At 47.5% G+C, this 22,298-nt stretch overlaps 2 protein-coding genes across 12 annotated transcripts in view; one reads left to right on the top strand and one right to left on the bottom strand.

The window, feature by feature from the left end:
* The window catches only part of LOC129825393 (frizzled-3-like), a 63,191-nt gene extending 55,790 nt beyond the window's left edge, over nt 1–7,401 (top strand). For all 3 annotated transcript variants that reach the window (XM_055885475.1, XM_055885478.1, XM_055885477.1), the window contains 3 exons: nt 4,712–4,860; nt 5,584–5,832; nt 6,104–7,401. In XM_055885475.1, the coding sequence (XP_055741450.1) occupies nt 4,712–4,860; nt 5,584–5,832; nt 6,104–6,350 (645 nt within the window). In that variant the 3' untranslated portion in view covers nt 6,351–7,401. The remainder of the gene's footprint in view (nt 1–4,711; nt 4,861–5,583; nt 5,833–6,103) is intronic.
* Nucleotides 7,402–7,539: 138 nt separating this feature from the next.
* LOC129825391 (serine/threonine-protein kinase MRCK alpha-like) overlaps nt 7,540–22,298 on the bottom strand; it is a 135,377-nt gene continuing 120,618 nt past the window's right edge. For 6 of the 9 annotated variants that reach the window (XM_055885472.1, XM_055885467.1, XM_055885468.1 and 3 more), the window contains 4 exons: nt 18,329–18,449; nt 17,879–18,039; nt 16,190–16,264; nt 7,540–10,910 (listed from right to left, as the gene is read on the bottom strand). In XM_055885472.1, coding sequence (XP_055741447.1) covers nt 10,776–10,910; nt 16,190–16,264; nt 17,879–18,039; nt 18,329–18,449 — 492 coding nt within the window. In that variant the 3' untranslated portion in view covers nt 7,540–10,775. The remainder of the gene's footprint in view (nt 10,911–16,189; nt 16,265–17,878; nt 18,040–18,328; nt 18,450–22,298) is intronic. The other 3 variants (XM_055885473.1, XM_055885474.1, XM_055885469.1) reach the window with 2 other exon arrangements.

Raw genomic sequence — 22,298 nt, 5'->3', positions numbered from 1 at the left:
ACCAAAAGGGGGACCAACTCCATATTAATGCCCATGATTTTGGAATGAGATGTTCGACAAGCAGGTGTCTACATACTTTTGGTCATGTATGTATAAGGGTAAGGTAACTAGGCATCAGGATATATATGATAAACAGAGCAGAAGCAGTGTATATGATGATTGTATGTGAGTGGGTGTGTGTAGAGTCAGTAGAAGTGTATGTGCGAGCAAATGATGGAGTGAGTGTCAGTGTGTGTAGTGTGTATGGCCCTGTGAGTGTGCATAGAGTCCAATATAAGAATAAAATACAAGGGTCAACTCAGATAGTCCGTATAGTCATTTTGTTAGCCATCTAGCCGTCTTATTGCGTGGAGATAGAAGCTGTTCAGAAGCCTGTTGGTGTCAGACTTGATGTACCGGTACCGCATGCCGTGCAGAAGCAGAGAAAACAGTCAATGGCTTGGGTGGCTGGAGCCTTTAATGATTTTCCAGGCCTCTCTTTCACATCGTACTGGGCTGTCCGCACCACCCTCTGTAGCGCCGTGCGATCGAGGCCGGTGCCATTTCCATACCATACAGTAATGCAGCCAGTCAAGATGCTCTCAATGGTACAGCTGCATAACTTTTTGGAGTATTTGAGGGCATATGCCAAAACTTTTTTTAGTGGACACCGAGAAACATGATGCTCTCTATACACTCCACTGCAGCCTCGTCGATGTGGATGGATGCTCGCCTAAAGTCCAGGATCCAGTTGCAGAGGGAGGTGTCCAGTCCTAGGGTCCTAAGCTTGGTGACTAGCTTGGTGGAGACAATGGTGTTGATTGCTGTGCTGTAGTCAATTAACAGAATTCTCACATTGACATTCCTCTTATCTAGGTGAGTGAGGGCAGTGTGGAGTGCAATTGACATTGCGTCGTCTATAGATCTGTTGTGGCGGTATGCAAATTGGAGTGGGTCTATGGTGTCTGGGATGAAGGAGTTGATGTGTGCCATAACCAGCTTCTCAAAACACTTCATGATTACAGATGTGAGTTCTACAGGGCGGTAGTCATTGTGGCAGGAAGCCTTAGAGTTCTTGTGAACAGGAATGATGGTGATCATGTTAAAACATGTGTGGAGTACAGACTGGGAAAGGAGAGGTTGAAAATGAATATGAATATACATGAATATACATGCCAGCTGTTCTGCATATGCTCTGAGAACGTGCCCTGGAATACCGTTGGGCCCCGTGTGCGCGCGCGCCTCCAACAGAGATGGCTTATGGCGGCATTAGAGGCCTTTTTGATGAGTTACAGCAGGGGGGATACAGAGGGGGAAGATAGGGCAAACACTATAGAGCAGTGAGTTAATCTCTCTCTCCCAGAGGTTCTGTTGCTGAGAGAAAAATGGGGCAGAGAGAGGGGCTATGCTATATGCAGCTACAGTGCATTCAGAAAGTATTCAGACCCCTTTTGGTCATGCAGTGTATAGTGTTTTTTTTATTCTCGTGAAAGCAGTATTTGTACAAGTTTCACCAACCAGCGTCATTTACATTTACATTTGAGTCATGTATGTATACTAAACAAAAATATAAACGCAACATGCATACATGTAGGACTGCTGACCGCCCTTCAGAGTTGTTTGATGTGTGGAGGGAGGATTCTGCTTCGTCAGAGCACTTAAAGAGCTATGGTTCAGCAGGGACTTCTCTATATCAGTATGTAAACAGAGCCAGAGAGAAAGAGAGGTCCTGCATAGCTCAGTTGGTAGAGCATGGCACTTGCAATGTCAGGATTGTTGGTTTGATTCCTGCTGGGGCCACCTACAGTGGCTTGTGAAAGTATTCACCCCCCTTTGGAATTTTTCCTATTTTGTTGCCTTACAACGTGGAATTAAAATAGATTTTTGAGGGGGTTTGTATCATTTGATTTACACAACATGCCTACCACTTATTTTATTGTGAAACAAGAAATAACACACAAAAAAAACAGAAAATTTGAGCGTGCATAACTGTTCACTCCCACATAGTCAATACTTTGTAGAGCCACCTTTTACAGAAATTACAGCTGCAAGTCCCTTGGGGTATGTATCTATAAGCTTGGCACATCTAGCCACTGGGATTTTTGCCCATTCTTCAAGGCAAAACTGCTCCAGCTCCTTCAAGTTGGATGGGTTCTGCTGGTGTACAGCAATCTTAATGTCATACCACAGATTCTCAATTGGATTGAGGTCTGGGCTTTGACTAGGCCATTCCAAGACATTTACATGTTTCCCCTTAAACCACTCATTGTTGCTTTAGCAGTATGCTCAGGGTAATTGTCCTGCTGGAAGGTGAACCTTCATCCCAGTCTCAAATCTCTAGAAGACTGAAACAGGTTTCCCTCAAGAATTTCCCTGTATTTAGCGCCATCCATCATTCTTTCAATTCTGACCAGTTTCCCAGTCCCTGCCGATGAAAAACATCCCCAGAAAAACATTTTCTGGCTTTTCTATGGCGTGTACGGCTTATAGTGGTCCAATGGACAGATACTCCAATCTCCGCTGTGGAGCTTTGTAGCTCCTTCAGGGTTACCTTTGGTCTCTGTTTCCTCTCTGATGAATTCCCTCCTTGCCTGGTCTGTGGGTTTTGGTGGGCAGCCCTCTCTTGGCAGGTTTGTTGTGGTGCCCTATTCTTTTCCATTTTTTAATAATGGATTTAATGGTGCTCCAGATGTTCAAAGTTTTTTAAAACCCAACCCTGATCTGTACTTCTCCACAACTTTGTTCCTGACCTGTTTGGAGAGCTCCTTGGTCTTCATAGTACTGCTTGCTTGGTGGTGCCCCTTGCTTAGTGGTGTTGCAACTCTGGGGCCTTTCAGAACAGGTGTATATATACTGAGATCATGTGACATTTAGATTGCACACAGGTGGACTTTATTTAACTAATTATGTGACTTCTGAAAGTAATTGGTTGCACCAGATCTTCTTTAGGGGCTTCATAGCAAAGGAATACATATGCATGCACACTTTTTTTTTTTTTTTTTTTTTAAGTTCTTTTTTTCATTTCACTTCACCAATTTGGACTATTTTGTGTATGTCCATTACATGAAATCCAAAGAAAAATCTATTTAAATTACAGGTTGAAATGCAACAAAATAGAAAAAACGCCAAGGGGGTGAATACTTTTGCAAGGCACTGTATAGGAAGATGAATGCACGACTGACTGTAAGATGCTTTTGGATAAAAGCGTCTGCTGAATGGCGAAGAGAAAGGACTCAGATATGACTAAACAGGGCTACAGTAGGGTTATTCCCACAGAAATATAATTACTAGAACTGTACAACGTGTTGGCCTACATTGGCTTGAATAAAAAGGGTTCAGTCCTGCTGCATCCAGCCTGGGTCATTTTACTTCCTCCAGACAGAGCCTTTCTGATTAGAACATTTGGCCAACAATGATGTGCCCATCTAGAGGAGTTTACAAGATAAAACATCTTAACTGAAGGGAGGGATGTATGGCTGCATTGATTCAGTCTCTCTCCTCTTATCACAGTCTACTGTAATGAGTCTCTCTGAACCCCAGGTTGCTCTGCCTGCTCCATTCATAATGCCGCCATTGGGACTGTGGTGTGTGTGTGTTTCTGACCGGGAGAGGGGGAGACAGTGTGTGTGCTCTTACTAAGACTGTGTTCTGCTGAACTGTCAATTTTTCTGCAGTAGATCACTGTGTGTGGCCTGACTATCTACATGGGAGCATGGAAGAGGGAGATTGACGAGAGGGGGGAATGGAAGGAGGGAAAGAAAAAATGAAAGAGGGGAGGTAGAGAGAAAGGGAACGAGTCAGGGGATGAGGGGATGAAGGCAGGAGGAGAGAAAATGAGAGAGGGTGGAGGGAGGGAAAAGGAGAGGTGGAAAGAGAGAAGGGGGAGGAGAGAGGGAAAAATAGAGGGGGAGGAGAGAGGGGGAGGAGAGACATGACATTGTGCTGGCTGTTGATTTGTTTAAGCCTTAAGCGATAAGCTGCTCAGTCTGTTAGAAGCACGCACACACACACAGTGCCTCGCAGACACAACCATACCATACCGTAGGGTCATACTCACTGACATCTACATTCCCACCCACGGACATACAGTACCAGTCATAAGTTTGGACACACCTACTCATTCAAGGGTTTTATTTATTTTTCTACATTGTAGAATAATAGTGAAGACATCAAAACTATGAAATATCACATATGGAATCATGTAGTAAACCAAAAAAGTGTTAAACAAGTCAAAATATATAAAGTGCTGCATCGGATAACCTGGCCTCCACAACCACCCAATTGAGATGGTTTGGGATGAGTTGGACCGCAAAGTGAAGGAAAAGCAGACAAGTGCTCAGCATATGTGGGAACTCCTTCAAGACTGTTGGAAAAGCATTCCAGGTGAAGCTAGTTGAGAGAATGGCAAGAGTGGGCAAAGCTGTCATCAAGGCAAAGGGTGGCTACTTTGAAGAATCTTAAATCTAAAATATATTTTGATCTGTTTAACACTTGTTTGGTTACTACATGATTCCATATGTGTTATTTCATAGTTTTGATGTCTCCACCATTATTCTATAATGTAGAAAATAGTTACAATAAAGAAAAACCCTTGAATGAGTAGGTGTCCACATGTTTGACTGGTACTGTACATGTACAATCACTCATACACACACTGCTTCAATCCAGCACTGATTGCTAGTAGAGTACTCCCTTATGGCAGACACTCACACCTCTCCTCTGTGTGTCCTAGATTGAGCAGACCAACAGACCAAACCTGTCTCTGTTCCTCATTAAGTACTTGATGATGTTGGTAGTCGGGATCCCTTCAGTGTTCTGGGTGGGCAGCAAGAAGACCTGCTTCGAATGGGCCAGCTTCTTCCACGGACAGAGACACAAAGAGTAAGTCGCTAAAACAGGTTTTCTAACATAAGTAGATTTGTACTATATAACTGTCATGAACATCAATGTTTTTCTAATGACTTGCATGATTACTGGTGGTACTCATTTGGCAAAGATGATTTCAATCAAATAAAGAGATGCTGTATATGGAATGAAGCCACTACACCTTTTCTTTAGTTTAAGACAAGTCAAAGGGCTCTATTCAATTCTGCGATAGAAATGTAAAGGGCCTGAATGTATTATAACTGCTGGCTTTATGTAAAGTGGAGATTTAAAATTCAAATGAACAACTGTGGGTGATGTGTAGTGGTGTGGGTGATGTATAGTGGTATGGGTGATGTGGTGTGGTTGATGTTAGTGGTATGGGTGACGTGTAGTAGTGTGGGTGATGTGGTGTGGTTGATGTTAGTGGTGTGGAGTGGTATGAGTGATGTATAGTGGTATGGGTGATGTGGTGTGGGTGATATGTAGGGGTATGAGTGATGTGTAGTGGTATGAGTGATGTGTAGTGGTGCGGGTGATGTGTAGTGGTGTGGCTGCTGTATAGTAGTGGTAGGCCCCTTCTCTGCGCTCAACCCCCTCTCCCACCCCGTTCCACACACTCTTCCTTCCTCATCTACCGCTCAGCCTTCCCTTTCTCTCTCCCCTCCCTCCTCTGCATGGCCTCCCCTCCCCTCCAACCCTCCCTTCCACCTCTGTCTCGTCCCTCTCTCCCTTCTCCAGTAGTGTGGTGAACGAGAGTAGACAGGTGCTCCAGGAGCCAGATTTTGCCCAGATGCTCCTGCACGATCCCTACACCCCCATCGTAAGGAAGTCCAGAGGGACGTCCACACAGGGCACCTCCACCCACGCGTCTTCCACCTACCTGGCCATGCTGGACGAGCCCCCCAGCGGGAGCACCAGTCGGGCAAGCAGTGTCCACAGCAAAATGAGCAGCTTCCATGGAAGTCTCTATAGATCCAGAGACGGCAGGTAGGGATGGACGGGGATACGGGGAGTAAAAACAACATGGGGCATCACTAATACCTAGGATAGGATAAAGCAATCCTTCTGCCCCCCCCCCTAAAAGATTTAGATGCACTATTGTAAAGTGGCTGTTCCACTGGATGTCATAAGGTGAATGCACCAATTTGTAAGTCGCTCTGGATAAGAGCGTCTGCTAAATGACTTAACTGTAACTGTAAACTGTAAACTATGTTATGTATAGTCCCAGATACCTGACCAAGCGTCTCTCTCCTGTCAGGTACACGGCGTGTAGTTTCCGCGGAGTCGAGGATCGCCTCCCCTACGACAGCATGCTCCACCTCAACGACCAATCAGGGTCCAGACACTGCAGCACCAAACGTCTGGACAGCATATCAAAGCACGGCTCCACCCAGCGCCTGGAGAGCAAATCGCAGCACAGCAGCATCAAGGACCTTAGCAACATCACCCAGGCCATTCAGAGCGCTCCCGGCAACGTAATCCACAGAGTCCTAGAGGAGAATTGAGCCACTGCCTGAACTACCCCCTAAACACGACCCTGTAGCTAAAACCCATGCCATCCTTTAAGATACACAAGTGTCTAGGCCTAGAGGTGGATGCTGATTTGGGACTGGGCATACTAGATCTTTGTGTGACAGTTTGAGAGTAAGGAGACTGTGGAAACACTGCATGGTTGTTTGATAATCATACCTCAACATGTCCCCTCACTCAGCCTCACTAAACAGTACTGATAAATGAAGATAGCAGATGACAGTGTAACATGGACCTGCAGGTGTGAGAGCTGAACCAATAACACGGACATGGAAGAAGAAACAATATTCTTGAATACAGAGTAATCTCTCCAATGCTGTTTGTTCTCTGTTCTGGAGTCAGCACTATGTGAAAGACACTGTTCTGGAGTCAGCTCTATGTGAAAGACGGAGCGCAGGGATCAGTTTCAAAGGGAAGATATTATCTATCGGCACGTTCCACTACTCGGGGGGGGGGGTGTGAAAAGAGATAAATCTAAGGATTTTAGAATCTAGATCGCTCCATTATCGGTCACACAAGCAAATGCTGCCAAAGGACTCCTCTTCAAAAGCCAATACTTTATTCTTATAGACCACATTGTTTACCTGTACGAGAACTATTGTAGACTGGTCTCAAAAACCACGGTTCTACTACTATACATTGAGGTACGTCTATTGCTTTCATTGCACTTCTGATGGAGGCAGTTAGAGGTACTGTATGTGAGGAGTAGGGCCAGGAGTCTTTCCGGACTATGACCTGCCCAGGGGAAACTCAGGGTCCTAGTGATGACAGACACTCCCCCATTGTCAATCAATTACAAATTCCACCCTTATATGTAGAATACGATAGTGTTCTTTTCCCTCAGAATTAGAATCAGTTGTATTGTTCCTCCCCTTCTATGAATTGTATACCTACTTGTGTAAGATACATGTAAGCCAGAACTTCTTCTAGTAATGGCAATGTGAATAGATGTACATTTGTTTTGTTTTTTTTTAATTGGGGAGGGAGGGTCATTTGTGACATTTTTAATAAACTCTTCTCATAATACATCTGGGAAATCTGTAAGTGGATCTGTGCCCTAGCCTGGAAGCCAAACTGAATTTCAAAAGTGAAACAATAGCAATTCAGAATGGATCCAGGTTATATGTCCCCTCCCAAGGAAAGAAATGAAATCCGGACACGAAACTCAGTGAAGCCGTTTTTGTAACAGCCCTCCGTTTTATTGAAATACATCGGAGTCAAGTTAATATAATGAGCTCTCTCTTAATGAGCCAGTTTCCATACATTATTTGTTTGACCTTACACCTTCAATATTTCTGTGCAAAAAGAATCTACATCACCTGTAGTGGGTATCCTCAGTAAAACTCCCAAACTGTTCAAATAAAATGAACAAGTCAAAATTAAAAACTAATCCAAAACAAAAAAATGATTACATCTATAACATGCAAAACTGTACAAATTATTACAAAGCTATCCTATAAAAAAAGAAAGTGTAATATGATATGAAAGAGGTAAATAATATAGAAGGAACTTAAGACCTCACTGAAATGCAAAGGCTTTTTCTTTAAAAAAAATATGGTGGCACCTCAGCCTCAAACTACTACCCTGCATCTGGCCTTTCACCCCTCATCCTCGATTCAAAACACTTCTGATTTCTTCCTCCTTTTTTCTGTTGTACTCTTTTCTTCCAGCTGAATTGTTCGACCCTTACACCTAACTACACTGCGACTAAATTCAGCTCTTATTTCCCAAGTGTAGACTGTTCTGTCACACTCATTTTCATTGTTAGGATGAAAATAATCATTGGTCGTGACATTCCTGAGTTTTTTTTAAAGAAGTGGGATGTACAATTTAAAGCCTGGTCTAAAATAGTCAGACTAAGCTATGTCCTCTTTCTCAGCAAATACATTCTACAGACAAGGTCCAGCAGATATGAATAGGGAGACTTGGTAGCTTAAAAGGAAATGTTAAGAGAGGTCAATAAGTTAAGTTGAGACGCTTGAGTAAAACCAGCTTAACGAGACTGACTTCCAGAGAAATTCTTATTTTTCAACCTCATTATAAAATGGTTTTCAAAAACACGTGGCACGAGCAGGCTAGAGATGCATGGCTGTATTTTACAAGGGAACAGAATAGATTTGTGGTTTAGGGTTAAGATTTAAGACTCCTATGGCAGGAATTTGTGTGTCATCTTTTTATACACTTAATAGGATAGCTGAAGATAACCTGCCATGTATACTACTTGGTACACCTCAACCCACCCAAACAGAAGGTCCATTTCAGCAGTAAGTAACAATAGTAAATCATTCAATGGTCTGTAACATAGAAACAATTCCTCATTAGACATGAAAATATTTATTTTCCAGAATAAGAGTCTCCTCTTCAGAGAGAAGAGGCAGTTGATCCAAGCACATGACCAATGCTCAGAAACAATAGCAAGTCAACTATTGTTTCAGTTCGACATAAATAGGATCCACACCATTGTGGTGTGCATTAGGGTCGGGGTCAATTACATTTCAATTCAGGTAAGTAAACAGAAATTCCGTCTCCGAGAAGCATTAAGGAGAATTAGAATGGGACTTCAGTTGACCGAATTAAAATGTAATGGACCCCAGTTTTGGTCTACATGAAAGTGATTGCATTAGCAGACAGCAATACACAGATTACCAGTTGATAGTAAGAACATAACAATGACAATTTGTAACAGAAATGACGCGTTGGCCTTGTCACCCTAGAATTCTTTTACATTTTTAAACCTCCATTTCAGCCCAGCGGTGTCTGTTTAGTCAAATCAACATCTCTTTACAATTGTAGTGTCTCCTTTTCCCCCTAATGTATCGGAACATTCTGAAAAATAAGCAAGGCTCTCTGAAAAATAATGAAGACTCAAGATTCAAGTCATTCTTTTTTGGTTATAACAAGCTTTCCAAAATCTCTGTTAGAAGTCAAAGGAACATATTTGAGGTTCACAGGTTGGTACCACAGGGAATATACATCCTCCTCAACTGATCTAACTGAATCATAGTGGAAAGAGTGGAGGGGGGAACACCTGTGTGTCTAAGTGTGAATGCATCTGTGACTACTAGCTTAAAATAAATGCACATATTCACTCAACAGCACGGGTCCATGTGACCCATAAGAGTTTCCTCAAACCCAAATCAAAATAACACTCGACGGTTTGTCTCATACATGAAATAAAATAAATTTGTAAAAAAAAAATCCAATAGCAATCATAAAAAGAACTGTGGTTTAAAATGGCTTTCGTGTGAATATAACCCCAAATCATTCTCAAAAAATAAAAAGGAATCCCAGATCTTCTCCCATCACGTATTTCTCTATAGTATTTCCGTTATATATTATTCTCTACTTTTAACTTATGTACATTGTGATGGGAATCAGCTTTTTGTAATTGGTCGGTGGTTGGTCTATTACGGTACTAGGTCTACACTACACAGAGAACGGTCCCAGTTCAGTGGATGAGGTCACTGGCCATGTCATAAGGAGCTGTGATGTCATCATAGAATGTTCGGTCTGCTTCTAAACGCTGCTGTCCCTAAGAATTCTAGAACGTGAAGCACGCAAGGTCAGGGGTCAACCTAGAGTTAAAATACCCCTCATCATAGTTGTATTTTTTGCACTGCTTTACTGTAGCTTTTCACTGATGGTACAAACAAATGAAGTCACTGCACATATTTCACTTTCATGAGAAAAATAAAAATAAACATCATTGCTTTTTGTTGTTGTTGTGAGCCTTGTATTGTCAATGGAATGCCCCCCCCCCCCCTCTTCTTTTGATATTAACTACCGTTCCAGAAGAAAGCAAACCAAAGAAAGAGGAAACATCCTCTGTGAAACACCCTGTTCTGATTAATAAATAAAAGGTGGTCCCCCAAACCCAAAGGATGCTATGTACACATATCAAATGATCTGTTATTGTTCCATTCTCTTCTTCTTGTCTCTACTTGAGGTTTGTGACTCTTTACAGGAGTTGCCAATTACATGGGGAGATACTCAACACGGGGCTAGTAGTGCTGTAATCAAAAGTACTTTCAATTAAACTTAGCGCTTCGCTTATTCTAGCTATCAGCTACAAAGCAGATGGAAGGATGTGTCAATTTTCATTCCTATATTGTATGCCCCCCTCAAAAAAACACACACAGGCGTCCACACAAACATTTGCAAGCACGCACACACTCTTCCGCGCATTAACTAACATATCTTCTCCTAGTATTTCCTTCTTGGTCAAACACTTCCTTTCCCTGTGTTTGTTTCTAGATCTCAGTTCCAGTCAAAGGTGAATGAAGTGGGAGGGGCCTATGGCAGCAGGTGCAGTTCCGTGGGCAGGGGATAGGCGGAGCCAGGGGAGGGGGGGCCCAGGGCTCGGTGAGGGTCAGGGATTGGAGCGGTGTGCTGTCTGTCACTCATGTGTCCCAGCCGGTCATGCGGTCTGTGCTCTCCAGAGAGAGGGACTTGGTCTTGTGGGGTGAGGCCGGGCTGGGGGGACTGCTGAACGTAGAACTGTTGGACGCCGTCGAGTGACGGGGTGAGTCAGAGTCCTGGAGAGAGAAAGGGAATAGGAGAAGAGGGACAGGGAGAAATACAGTAAGGGAGGAAGGGAGAGAGATAGAGGCACTTAGATGTCATACTCTTCTCACAGCTAACCACAGAACTGGCTAGGGTCACGTTCAGTAGGCATGCAATGCTGCTGTGACAGAATGGGTTACTACCTGAACTTGTGTGAGAAAAAGAAGGCCAATAGTTTTCTCCCATTCATGCATACGGAACACAACTGATCTCTGCAATGAGTTCCAGTAGATCGAGGCTGGTCAACAAGTCCTCAGGGTCCGTGTGTGTGTGTGTGTGTGTGTGTGTGTGTGTGTGTGTGTGTGTGTGTGTGTGTGTGTGTGTCTGCTGATGTGGACATGGTGACATCACTTCATATCCCATCAATCACATGAAGCGCTGGAAACCTTCGACATCAACAGACAAAGAGCAGCTCGATTGGCTCGACTGGTTGGAGCAAAGCGCCTACATGAGGTCCGGTCTGCTGTCTACTACTACAGCAGTCAGTGGCGGTGGACCCATTATGTTCCAGCCCAGCTCAAAACGCACCTGGTTCAAATAATCAACACATACAGTGCATTCAGAAAGTATTCAGACCCCTTGACTTTAACTACATTTTGTTACGTTACAGCCTTATTCTAAAATGTATTACAGTTTTTTCCCCTCATCAATCTACACACAATAGACCCAAATGACAAAGCAAAAACAATTTTAGAATTTCTTGCTGATTTATTAAAGATAAAAATAAACTGAAATATCACATTTACATAAGTATTCAGACCCTTCACTCAGTACTTTGTTGAAGCACCTTTGGCAGCAATAAAAAATGAATTTATTATCAAACGTTTATTTAACTAGGCAAGTCAGTGAAGAACAAATTCTTAATTTACAATGACGGCCTACCCTGGCCAAACCCTCCCCTAACCCGGATGACGCTGGGCCAATTGTGCGCCGCCCTATGAGACTCCTGATTACAGTCGGTTGGCATACAGCCCGGGATCAAACCAGGGTCTGTAGTGACGCCTCTAGCACTCAGATGCAGTGCCTTAGAACGCTGCCCCACTCGGGAGCCTTACAGCATCGAGTTCTCTTGGGAAGCTACAAGCTTGGCACATCTGTATTTGGGGAGTTTCTCCCATTCTTCTCTGCAGATCCTCTCAAGCTCTGTCAGGTTGGATGGGGAGCGTTGCTGCACAGCTATTTTCAGGTCTCTCCAGAGATGTTCGATCGGGTTCAAGTCCAGCTCTGGCTGGGCCACTCAAGGACATTGAGACTTGTCCCGAAGCTACTCCTGTGTTGCCTTGTCTGTGTGCTTAGGGTCGTTGTCCTGTTGAAAGATGAACCTTCGCCCCAGTCTGAGGTCCTGAGCGGTCTGGAGAAGGTTTTCGTCAAGGATCTCACTGTACTTTGTTCCGTTCATCTTTGCCTCGATCCTGACTAGTCTCCCAGTCCCTGCCGCTGAAGAACAACCCCACAGCATGATGCCACCACCACCATGCTTCACTGTAGGTATGGTGATAGGTTTCGTCCAGATATGACGCTCGGCATTCAAGCCAAAAACTTTAATCTTGGTTTCACCAGACCAGAGAATATTGTTTCTCATGGTCTGAGAGTCTTTAGGTTCCTTTTGGCAAACTCCAAGCAGGTTGTCACGTGCCTTTTACTGAGGAGTGGTTTCCGTCTGGCCACTCTACCATAAAGGCCTGATTGGTGGAGTGCTGCAGAGATGGTTGTCCTTCTGGAAGGCTCTGTCAGAGTGACCATCAGGATCTTGGTCACCTCCCTGACCAAGGCCCTTCTCCCCCGATTGCTCAGTTTGGCCGGGCGGCCAGCTCTAGGAAGAGTCTTGGTGGTTCCAAACTTCTTCCATTTAAGAATGATGGTGGCCACTGTTCTTGGGGACCTTCAATGCTGCATACATTTTTTGGTACCCTTCCCCAGATCTGTGCCTCGAAACAATCCTGTCTCCTAGCTCTACGGACAAATAATTCGGTTTTTGGTTTTTGCTCTGACATGCACTGTCAACTGTGGGACCTTATGAAAACAGGATTGTGCCTTTCCAAATCATGTCCAATCAATTGAATTTATCACAGGTGGACTCCAATCAAGTTGGAGAAACATCTCAAGGATGATCAATGGAAACAGGATGCACCTGAGCTCAATTTCGAGTCTCATAGCAAAGGTTCTGAATACTTATGTAAATAAGGTATTTGTTTTTTAATTTTAATAATTTGCAAACATTTCTAAAAACCTGTTGGCTTTAATGTAACAAAGTCAAGGGATCTGAATACTTTCCGAAGGCACTGTACATTGGTCTTGAAGCTATACCACAATTAGTTTATCACGATTGTGTGTGTGTGTGTGTGTGTGTGTTAGTGCTGGGTTGGGGTGGAACAAAAGCCTGCATACATTGTTTATACTCCAAAATGATATGCCATGCCTACTATAGTACAGTGCAATGTAGTGGACAGCATTGAGACACTAGTTAGGGAAACTAGGTTTGAGAGCGTTGCCCTCATTCACAGAAGGGAGGTAGTAGGGTTTCAATATTCCAGTAACTTTCCAAAATGGCCAGGTTTTCCAGAAATGTCCTGCTCATTTCATCCTGATTCCAGGAATCTTCCAACTAGGATTTCTGGAAAACCTGGCAATTTTAGGATAGTTAAGGGAATTTCTCAACACTTTAAGGGAGGTAGAGTGAGGGAGTTGTTTCTCACTAAGAAAACAGTTGTTTCACAAACAATGTTTCACTTCTATGGCTATTTCTACAGTAGGCTTCGGCTGTGGGCGCTACAACTGTACACCACAGCACTACTGTAGCTGGCACAGAGGTACAGGTACTATAATGGCCTATGAGAGAGGAGAGCCACAGTATCCATAGGATATTCCTGATCATCTTTCAATTAATCAATCAGTCAGAACAGACACTGATGGTTATTATCAGAAACATGGGTTGGGTTTCCACAGGGTTAGGGTAAGGGGTAGGCCACAGGGTTAGGGGTAGGCCACAGGGTTAGGGGTAGGCCACAGGGTTAGGGGTAGGCCACAGGGTTAGGGTAAGGGGTAGGCCACAGGGTTAGGGTAAGGGGTAGGCCCCAGGGTTAGGGGTAGGCCACAGGGTTAGGGGTAGGCCACAGGGTTAGGGGTAGGCCACAGGGTTAGGGGTAGGCCACAGGGTTAGGCCACAGGGTTAGGGTAAGGGGTAGGCCACAGGGTAAGGGGTAGGCCACAGGGTTAGGGTAAGGGGTAGGCCACAGGATTAGGGTAAGGGGTAGGCCACAGGGTTAGGGTAAGGGGTAGGCCCCAGGGTAAGGGGTAGGCCACAGGGTTAGGGGTAGGCCACAGGGTTAGGGGTAGGCCACAGGGTTAGGGGTAGGCCACAGGGTTAGGGTAAGGGGTAGGCCACAGGGTTAGGGGTAGGCCACAGGGTTAGGGGTAGGCCACAGGGTTAGGGGTAGGCCACAGGGTTAGGGTAAGGGGTAGGCCACAGGGTTAGGGTAAGGGGTAGGCCCCAGGGTAAGGGGTAGGCCACAGGGTTAGGGGTAGGCCACAGGGTTAGGGGTAGGCCACAGGGTTAGGGGTAGGCCACAGGGTTAGGCCACAGGGTTAGGGTAAGGGGTAGGCCACAGGGTAAGGGGTAGGCCACAGGGTTAGGGTAAGGGGTAGGCCACAGGATTAGGGTAAGGGGTAGGCCACAGGGTTAGGGTAAGGGGTAGGCCCCAGGGTAAGGGGTAGGCCACAGGGTTAGGGGTAGGCCACAGGGTTAGGGGTAGGCCACAGGGTTAGGGGTAGGCCACAGGGTTAGGGGTAGGCCACAGGGTTAGGGGTAGGCCACAGGGTTAGGGTAAGGGGTAGGCCACAGGGTTAGGGTAAGGGGTAGGCCACAGGGTTAGGGGTAGGCCACAGGGTTAGGGGTAGGCCACAGGGTTAGGGGTAGGCCACAGGGTTAGGGGTAGGCCACAGGGTTAGGGTAAGGGGTAGGCCACAGGGTTAGGGTAAGGGGTAGGCCCCAGGGTAAGGGGTAGGCCACAGGGTTAGGGGTAGGCCACAGGGTTAGGGGTAGGCCACAGGGTTAGGGGTAGGCCACAGGGTTAGGGTAAGGGGTAGGCCACAGGGTTAGGGTAAGGGGTAGGCCACAGGGTAAGGGGTAGGCCACAGGGTTAGGGTAAGGGGTAGGCCACAGGGTTAGGGTAAGGGGTAGGCCACAGGGTTAGGGTAAGGGGTAGGCCACAGGGTTAGGGTAAGGGGTAGGCCCCAGGGTAAGGGGTAGGCCCCAGGGTTAGGGTAAGGGGTAGGCCACAGGGTTAGGGTAAGGGGTAGGCCACAGGGTTAGGGGTAGGCCACAGGGTTAGGGGTAGGCCACAGGGTTTGGGTAAGGCCACAGGGTTTGGGTAAGGCCACAGGGTTTGGGTAAGGCCACAGGGTTTGGGTAAGGCCACAGGGTTTGGGTAAGGCCACAGGGTTTGGGTAAGGCCACAGGGTTTGGGTAAGGCCACAGGGTTTGGGTAAGGCCACAGGGTTTGGGTAAGGCCACAGGGTTTGGGTAAGGCCACAGGGTTAGGGTTAGGGGTAGGCCACAGGGTTAGGGGTAGGCCACGGTGTTTGGGTAAGGGGTAGGCCACAGGGTTAAGGGTAGGCCACGGGGTTTGGGTGAGGCCACGGGGTTTGGGTGAGGCCACGGGGTTTGGGTGAGGCCACGGGGTATGGGGAAGACCACAGAGTTAGGGGAAGGCCACAGTGTTTGGGTAAGGGGTAGGCCACAGGGTTAGGCCACAGGGTTTGGGTAAGGGGTAGGCCACAGGGTTAGGCCACAGGGTTTGGGTAAGGCCACAGGGTTAGGGGCAGGCCCCAGGGTTAAGTCCCAGGGGGAGAATATGGAAACAGACAGACAAAACATGCAGGGTAGAGGATGGTGACACTATTCTGAAAACCAAATCAGGAACCTAAGAGCGGAGCCACACTAGAGCAGGTCAGGGGAGAGGGGGACGAGCAACAACCCTCTAGCCAGAGACAAGGGGTGGCAGGGCATCTGTGACATAGCCATCAGATGCTGATAGGGCTGAAATGGTGCAGTGGACAGGAGGGGGACTGATGGTGGCTTTGGGGCAAAGCTTCATGACTGTGTGTGTGTGTGTGTGTGTGTGTGTGTGTGTGTGTGTGTGTGTGTGTGTGTGTGTGTGTGTGTGTGTGTGTGTGTGTGTGTGTGTGTGTGTGTATGGTTGAGGATACAGTGTGTCTGGGTTGGTTGTATGTGTGTGGGTGCTGACATTACCTTCATCTTACTAAGCAGGGTCCTTAAAGCCCTTTTCAGATCAGGGGTCTTCTCCGATGGCGAGACCGCCTGCCACTGGAGAGGTAAGAGTTACAGACTCAGCGGCCCAGCCCAGAGAACAACATGCTGGGGCTGGGGGAGCGTAGAGGAGAGGGCTGGGGGGGAGTGAGATGGGGGCAGGCACAAATCACGATGGAGCCAGCCAGGTATGAGCAACAGTGGGGGTGGTACGGTAGACAGTCAGCCAGGTCTGAGGAAGGGGGGGTACGGTAGACAGTCAGCCAGGTATGAGGAAGGGGGGGTACGGTAGACAGTCAGCCAGGTCTGAGGGAGGGGGTTGGTACGGTAGACAGTCAGCCAGGTCTGAGGGAGGGGGTTGGTACGGTAGACAGTCAGCCAGGTCTGAGGGAGTGGGTTGGTACGGTAGACAGTCAGCCAGGTCTGAGGGAGGGGGTTGGTACGGTAGACAGTCAGCCAGGTCTGAGGGAGGGGGTTGGTACGGTAGACAGTCAGCCAGGTCTGGGGGAGGGGGTTGGTACGGTAGACAGTCAGCCAGGTCTGAGGGAGGGCTGGTACGGTAGACAGTCAGCCAGGTCTGAGGGAGGGGGTTGGTACGGTAGACAGTCAGCCAGGTCTGAGGGAGGGGGTTGGTACGGTAGACAGTCAGCCAGGTCTGAGGGAGGGGGTTGGTACGGTAGACAGTCAGCCAGGTCTGAGGGAGGGGGTTGGTACGGTAGACAGTCAGCCAGGTCTGAGGGAGGGGGTTGGTACGGTAGACAGTCAGCCAGGTCTGAGGGAGGGGGTTGGTACGGTAGACAGTCAGCCAGGTCTGAGGGAGGGGGGGGTACGGTAGACAGTCAGCCAGGTCTGAGGGAGGGAGGGGGTTGGTATGGTAGACAGTCAGGCCAGAAGAGGGAGCCAAAGGCAGGATGGCTAGCTAGGGATAGAATCACTGTTGGAGGATGGCTAGACGCTTGAGGTAAAAAGGGCTCTTAAATCACAGATCTAGGACCAGATTATTATACCCCAAATCTAACCTGAACCATTAGGTGGATGAAGAACTATCTGACACTGAATCAGTAGTTAAGGGTGAATTGTAGATACATCTGGCTGGGTGGGTGGTTGAGGCTGCGGATGGGAGAGGGGAGGCCATGTGCAGATAACCATAGGGGGTGGCTGGGGTCAGGGTTGGGTAGGGGGCCGATTGAGTTCCCTGTGAGGGGCTAGCATGCTGGTGATTGAGGAAGGGATGGGGCGAAGGGCGAGAGGCACGAGAACACGGAGGCTGGGTGGTGGTGGCAGAGTTATGGGGAACACTTTGATATGTACATGTGTACATGCTTCCACGTCATTGGACACCAGCTAGAGTATTTTTACTCTCTATGTATTGATATGGCACGATTTCTCACCTGAGTGATCCTTGTCATATTTAGAGCAACTGTGCTCAAATGATTAATTAAACGTGGTTTCAGACCCATCCATTTAACTATCACAACCAAAATACAACTCAGAACACTACGAGATATGACTGATCAGAACAACTTTAAATCCTAATGGTATATCATCTGAGACACTCAGCCGATTCAACACAATTCTACCCAATTGTTAGTAGATGAGTTTTATTAGCCTTAATCAAGTGCACTTCACCCAGGCACCCTAGGGAGAGAGTACGCTAGGCTGGTCACGTACCTCTCTGTCGAATTGGGAGAGGGGTGCGTCGCTGCAGCCGTCCATACCCCCTCCGGAGGACAAGGAGCTCTCGGAGGGAGAGGTCATGGTCTGGCGCTTAGAGCTGTAGCTACCCCCAGACAGCTCTCTCCTCAACGCACTGCCGTTCTGAGATGACGAACCTGGAGAGAGAAAAATAAAAAGGGATGGGGAAGAAAGAGAGGAATGGGGAGAGAGAAGGACAGAGAAGGGGAGAGGGGGAGGTAGGAATGGAAGATAATCATTGGTATCAGTCAATACAATACAAATGCATTTAAATCTACTTTCCATGTTGCATTAGTAACAAGCACTTCCATTTCACTACCCAGGCCTATATTTATAACAATGCTTTTTTAATCCCCTTTTTATTATACAATATTTCTTTATTCATCAAGCCTACTAGCCTAGTGTATTTGGTAGTGTGGTACTTACGAATGCCCAGTCCACTGCTGGCGCTCATGGACCGTCCCGGCTCGGCTCTGTTCTTAGTGATGGAGGGGATGGACACGGAGCCACTGAAGCCTGCAGCACGACCCTCCTGAACACGCACGTTCTGCGTTAAGACAGGAGAGGACAGAGACCGACAGGGACAGATGAGGACAGAGACCGACAGGGACGGATGAGGACAGAGACCGACAGGGACAGATGAGGACAGAGACCGACAGGGACAGATGAGGACAGAGACCGACAGGGACAGATGAGGACAGAGACCGACAGGGACAGATGAGGACAGAGACCGACAGGGACAGATGAGGACAGAGACCGACGGGGACAGATGAGGACAGAGACCGACGGGGACAGATGAGGACAGAGACCGACGGGGACAGATGAGGACAGAGACCGACGGGGACAGATGAGGACAGAGACCGACGGGGACAGATGAGGACAGAGACCGACGGGGACGGATGAGGACAGAGACCGACGGGGACGGATGAGGACAGAGACCGACGGGGACGGATGAGGACAGAGACCGACGGGGACAGATGAGGACAGAGACCGACGGGGACAGATGAGGACAGAGACCGACGGGGACGGATGAGGAAAGAGACCGACGGGGACGGATGAGGACAGAGACCGACGGGGACAGATGAGGACAGAGACCGACAGGGACAGATGAGGACAGAGACCGACGGGGACAGATGAGGACAGAGACCGACGGGGACAGATGAGGACAGAGACCGACGGGGACAGATGAGGACAGAGACCGACGGGGACGGATGAGGACAGAGACCGACGGTGACGGATGAGGACAGAGACCGACGGGGACGGATGAGGACAGAGAGAGACGGGAACGGATGAGGACAGAGAGAGACGGGAACGGATGAGGACAGAGAGACGGGAACGGATGATGACAGTGACGGATGAGGACAGAGACAAACGGGGACGGATGAGGACAGAGACAAACGGGGACAGATGAGGACAGAGGCAGACGAGGACAGAGACAGATGAGCACAGAGACAGATGGGGACGGATGAGGACAGAGACAAACGGGGACAGATGAGGACAGAGGCAGACGAGGACAGAGACAGATGAGCACAGAGACAGATGGGGACGGATGAGGACAGAGACAGACGAGGACAGAGACAGACGAGGACAGAGACAGACGAGGACAGAGACAGACGAGGACAGAGACAGACGAGGACAGAGACAGACGAGGACAGAGACAGACGAGCACAGAGACAGACGAGGACAGAGAGGCAGAGACAGATGAGGTCAGAGAGGCAGAGACAGATGAGGTCAGAGAGGCAGAGACAGATGAGCACAGAGAGGCAGAGACAGATGAGGACAGAGAGGCAGAGACAGATGAGGTCAGAGGCAGAGACAGATGAGGTCAGAGGCAGAGACAGATGAGGTCAGAGAGGCAGAGACAGATGAGGTCAGAGAGGCAGAGACAGATGAGGTCAGAGAGGCAGAGACAGACGAGGTCAGAGACAGACGAGCACAGAGACAGACGAGCACAGAGACAGACGAGCACAGAGAGGCAGAGACAGACGAGGACAGAGAGGCAGAGACAGACGAGGTCAGAGAGGCAGAGACAGACGAGCACAGAGACAGACGAGCACAGAGACAGACGAGCACAGAGAGGCAGAGACAGACGAGCACAGAGAGGCAGAGACAGATGAGGACAGAGAGGCAGAGACAGACGAGGACAGAGACAGATGAGCACAGAGACAGACGAGCACAGAGACAGACGAGCACAGAGACAGACGAGCACAGAGACAGACGAGCACAGAGACAGACGAGCACAGAGACAGACGAGCACAGAGAGGCAGAGACAGATGAGGACAGAGAGGCAGAGACAGACGAGGACAGAGAGGCAGAGACAGACAAGGACAGAGGCAGAGACAGACGAGGACAGAGAGGCAGAGACAGACGAGGACAGAGATTCAGAGACAGACGAGGACAGACAGATGAGCACAGAGACAGACGAGGACAGAGAGACAGAGACAGGCGAGGACAGAGGCAGAGACAGGCGAGGACAGAGAGGCAGAGACAGGCGAGGACAGAGAGGCAGAGACAGACGAGGACAGAGAGGCAGAGAGACGAGGACAGAGAGGCAGAGACAGACGAGGACAGAGAGGCAGAGACAGACGAGGACAGAGTCAGATGAGGACAGAGACAGACGAGCACAGAGAGGCAGAGACAGACGAGAACAGAGTCAGATGAGGTCAGAGACAGACGAGCACAGAGAGGCAGAGACAGATGAGGACAGAGACAGACAGAGACGGATGAGGACAGAGACAGACGAAAACAGAGACAGACGAGGACAGAGACAGATGAGGATATATAGATTATGGAGATGAATACACACATTCACATAATGATAACAATATGAACACATATGCATACATTCAACAATTTATATAGACATGATGACCACACATATGCATACATACAACAATTTATATAGACATGATGACCACACATATGCATACATACAACAATTTATATAGACATGATGACCACACATATGCATACATACAACAATTTATATAGACATGATGACCACACATATGCATACATACAACAATTTATATAGACATGATGACCACACATATGCATACATACAACAATTTATATAGACATGATGACCACACATATGCACATGCGTAAACACATTAACATTAAATCACAAACGACAACAAACACAAACATACAAACACAGATAAAGCAGGAACAAATACAGAGCAGAAATCTATGGACACACTGAAGAGGTCTGTCTTACCACGGGCAGGTCTTTACAAAGCAGACTGATATGGACTGTAGTGGTCTTACCACGGGCAGGTCTTTACAAAGCAGACTGATATGGACTGTAGTGGTCTTACCACGGGCAGGTCTTTACAAAGCAGACTGATATGGACTGTAGTGGTCTTACCACGGGCAGGTCTTTACAAAGCAGACTGATATGGACTGTAGTGGTCTTACCACGGGCAGGTCTTTACAAAGCAGACTGATATGGACTGTAGTGGTCTTACCACGGGCAGGTCTTTACAAAGCAGACTGATATGGACTGTAGTGGTCTTACCACGGACTGATATGGACTGTAGTGGTCTTACCACGGGCAGGTCTTTACAAAGCAGACTGATATGGACTGTAGTGGTCTTACCACGGGCAGGTCTTTACAAAGCAGACTGATATGGACTGTAGTGGTCTTACCACGGGCAGGTCTTTACAAAGCAGACTGATATGGACTGTAGTGGTCTTACCACGGGCAGGTCTTTACAAAGCAGACTGATATGGACTGTAGTGGTCTTACCACGGGCAGGTCTTTACAAAGCAGACTGATATGGACTGTAGTGGTCTTACCACAGGCAGGTCTTTACAAAGCAGACTGATATGGACTGTAGTGGTCTTACCACGGGCAGGTCTTTACAAAGCAGACTGATATGGACTGTAGTGGTCTTACCACGGGCAGGTCTTTACAAAGCAGACTGATATGGACTGTAGTGGTCTTACCACGGGCAGGTCTTTACAAAGCAGACTGATATGGACTGTAGTGGTCTTACCACGGGCAGGTCTTTACAAAGCAGACTGATATGGACTGTAGTGGTCTTACCACGGGCAGGTCTTTACAAAGCAGACTGATATGGACTGTAGTGGTCTTACCACGGGAAGGTCTTTACTGAGGATCTGATAGAGACTAAAGCAGACTGATATAGACTGTAGTGGTCTTACCATGGGCAGGTCTTTACTGAGGATCTGGTATAGACTAAAGCAGACTGATATGGACTGTAGTGGTCTTACCATGGGAAGGTCTTTACTGAGGATCTGGTATAGACTAAAGCAGACTGATATGGACTGTAGTGGTCTTACCATGGGCAGGTCTTTACTGAGGATCTGGTATAGACTAAAGCAGACTTATATAGACTGTAGTGGTCTTACCATGGGCAGGTCTTTACTG

This window comes from Salvelinus fontinalis, chromosome 27, assembly GCF_029448725.1.
Source record: "Salvelinus fontinalis isolate EN_2023a chromosome 27, ASM2944872v1, whole genome shotgun sequence".
NCBI classification, from domain to species: domain Eukaryota; kingdom Metazoa; phylum Chordata; class Actinopteri; order Salmoniformes; family Salmonidae; genus Salvelinus; species Salvelinus fontinalis.
Note: the sequence above shows the minus strand (reverse complement) of the source record. Positions and strands in the feature narration are given on the sequence as shown.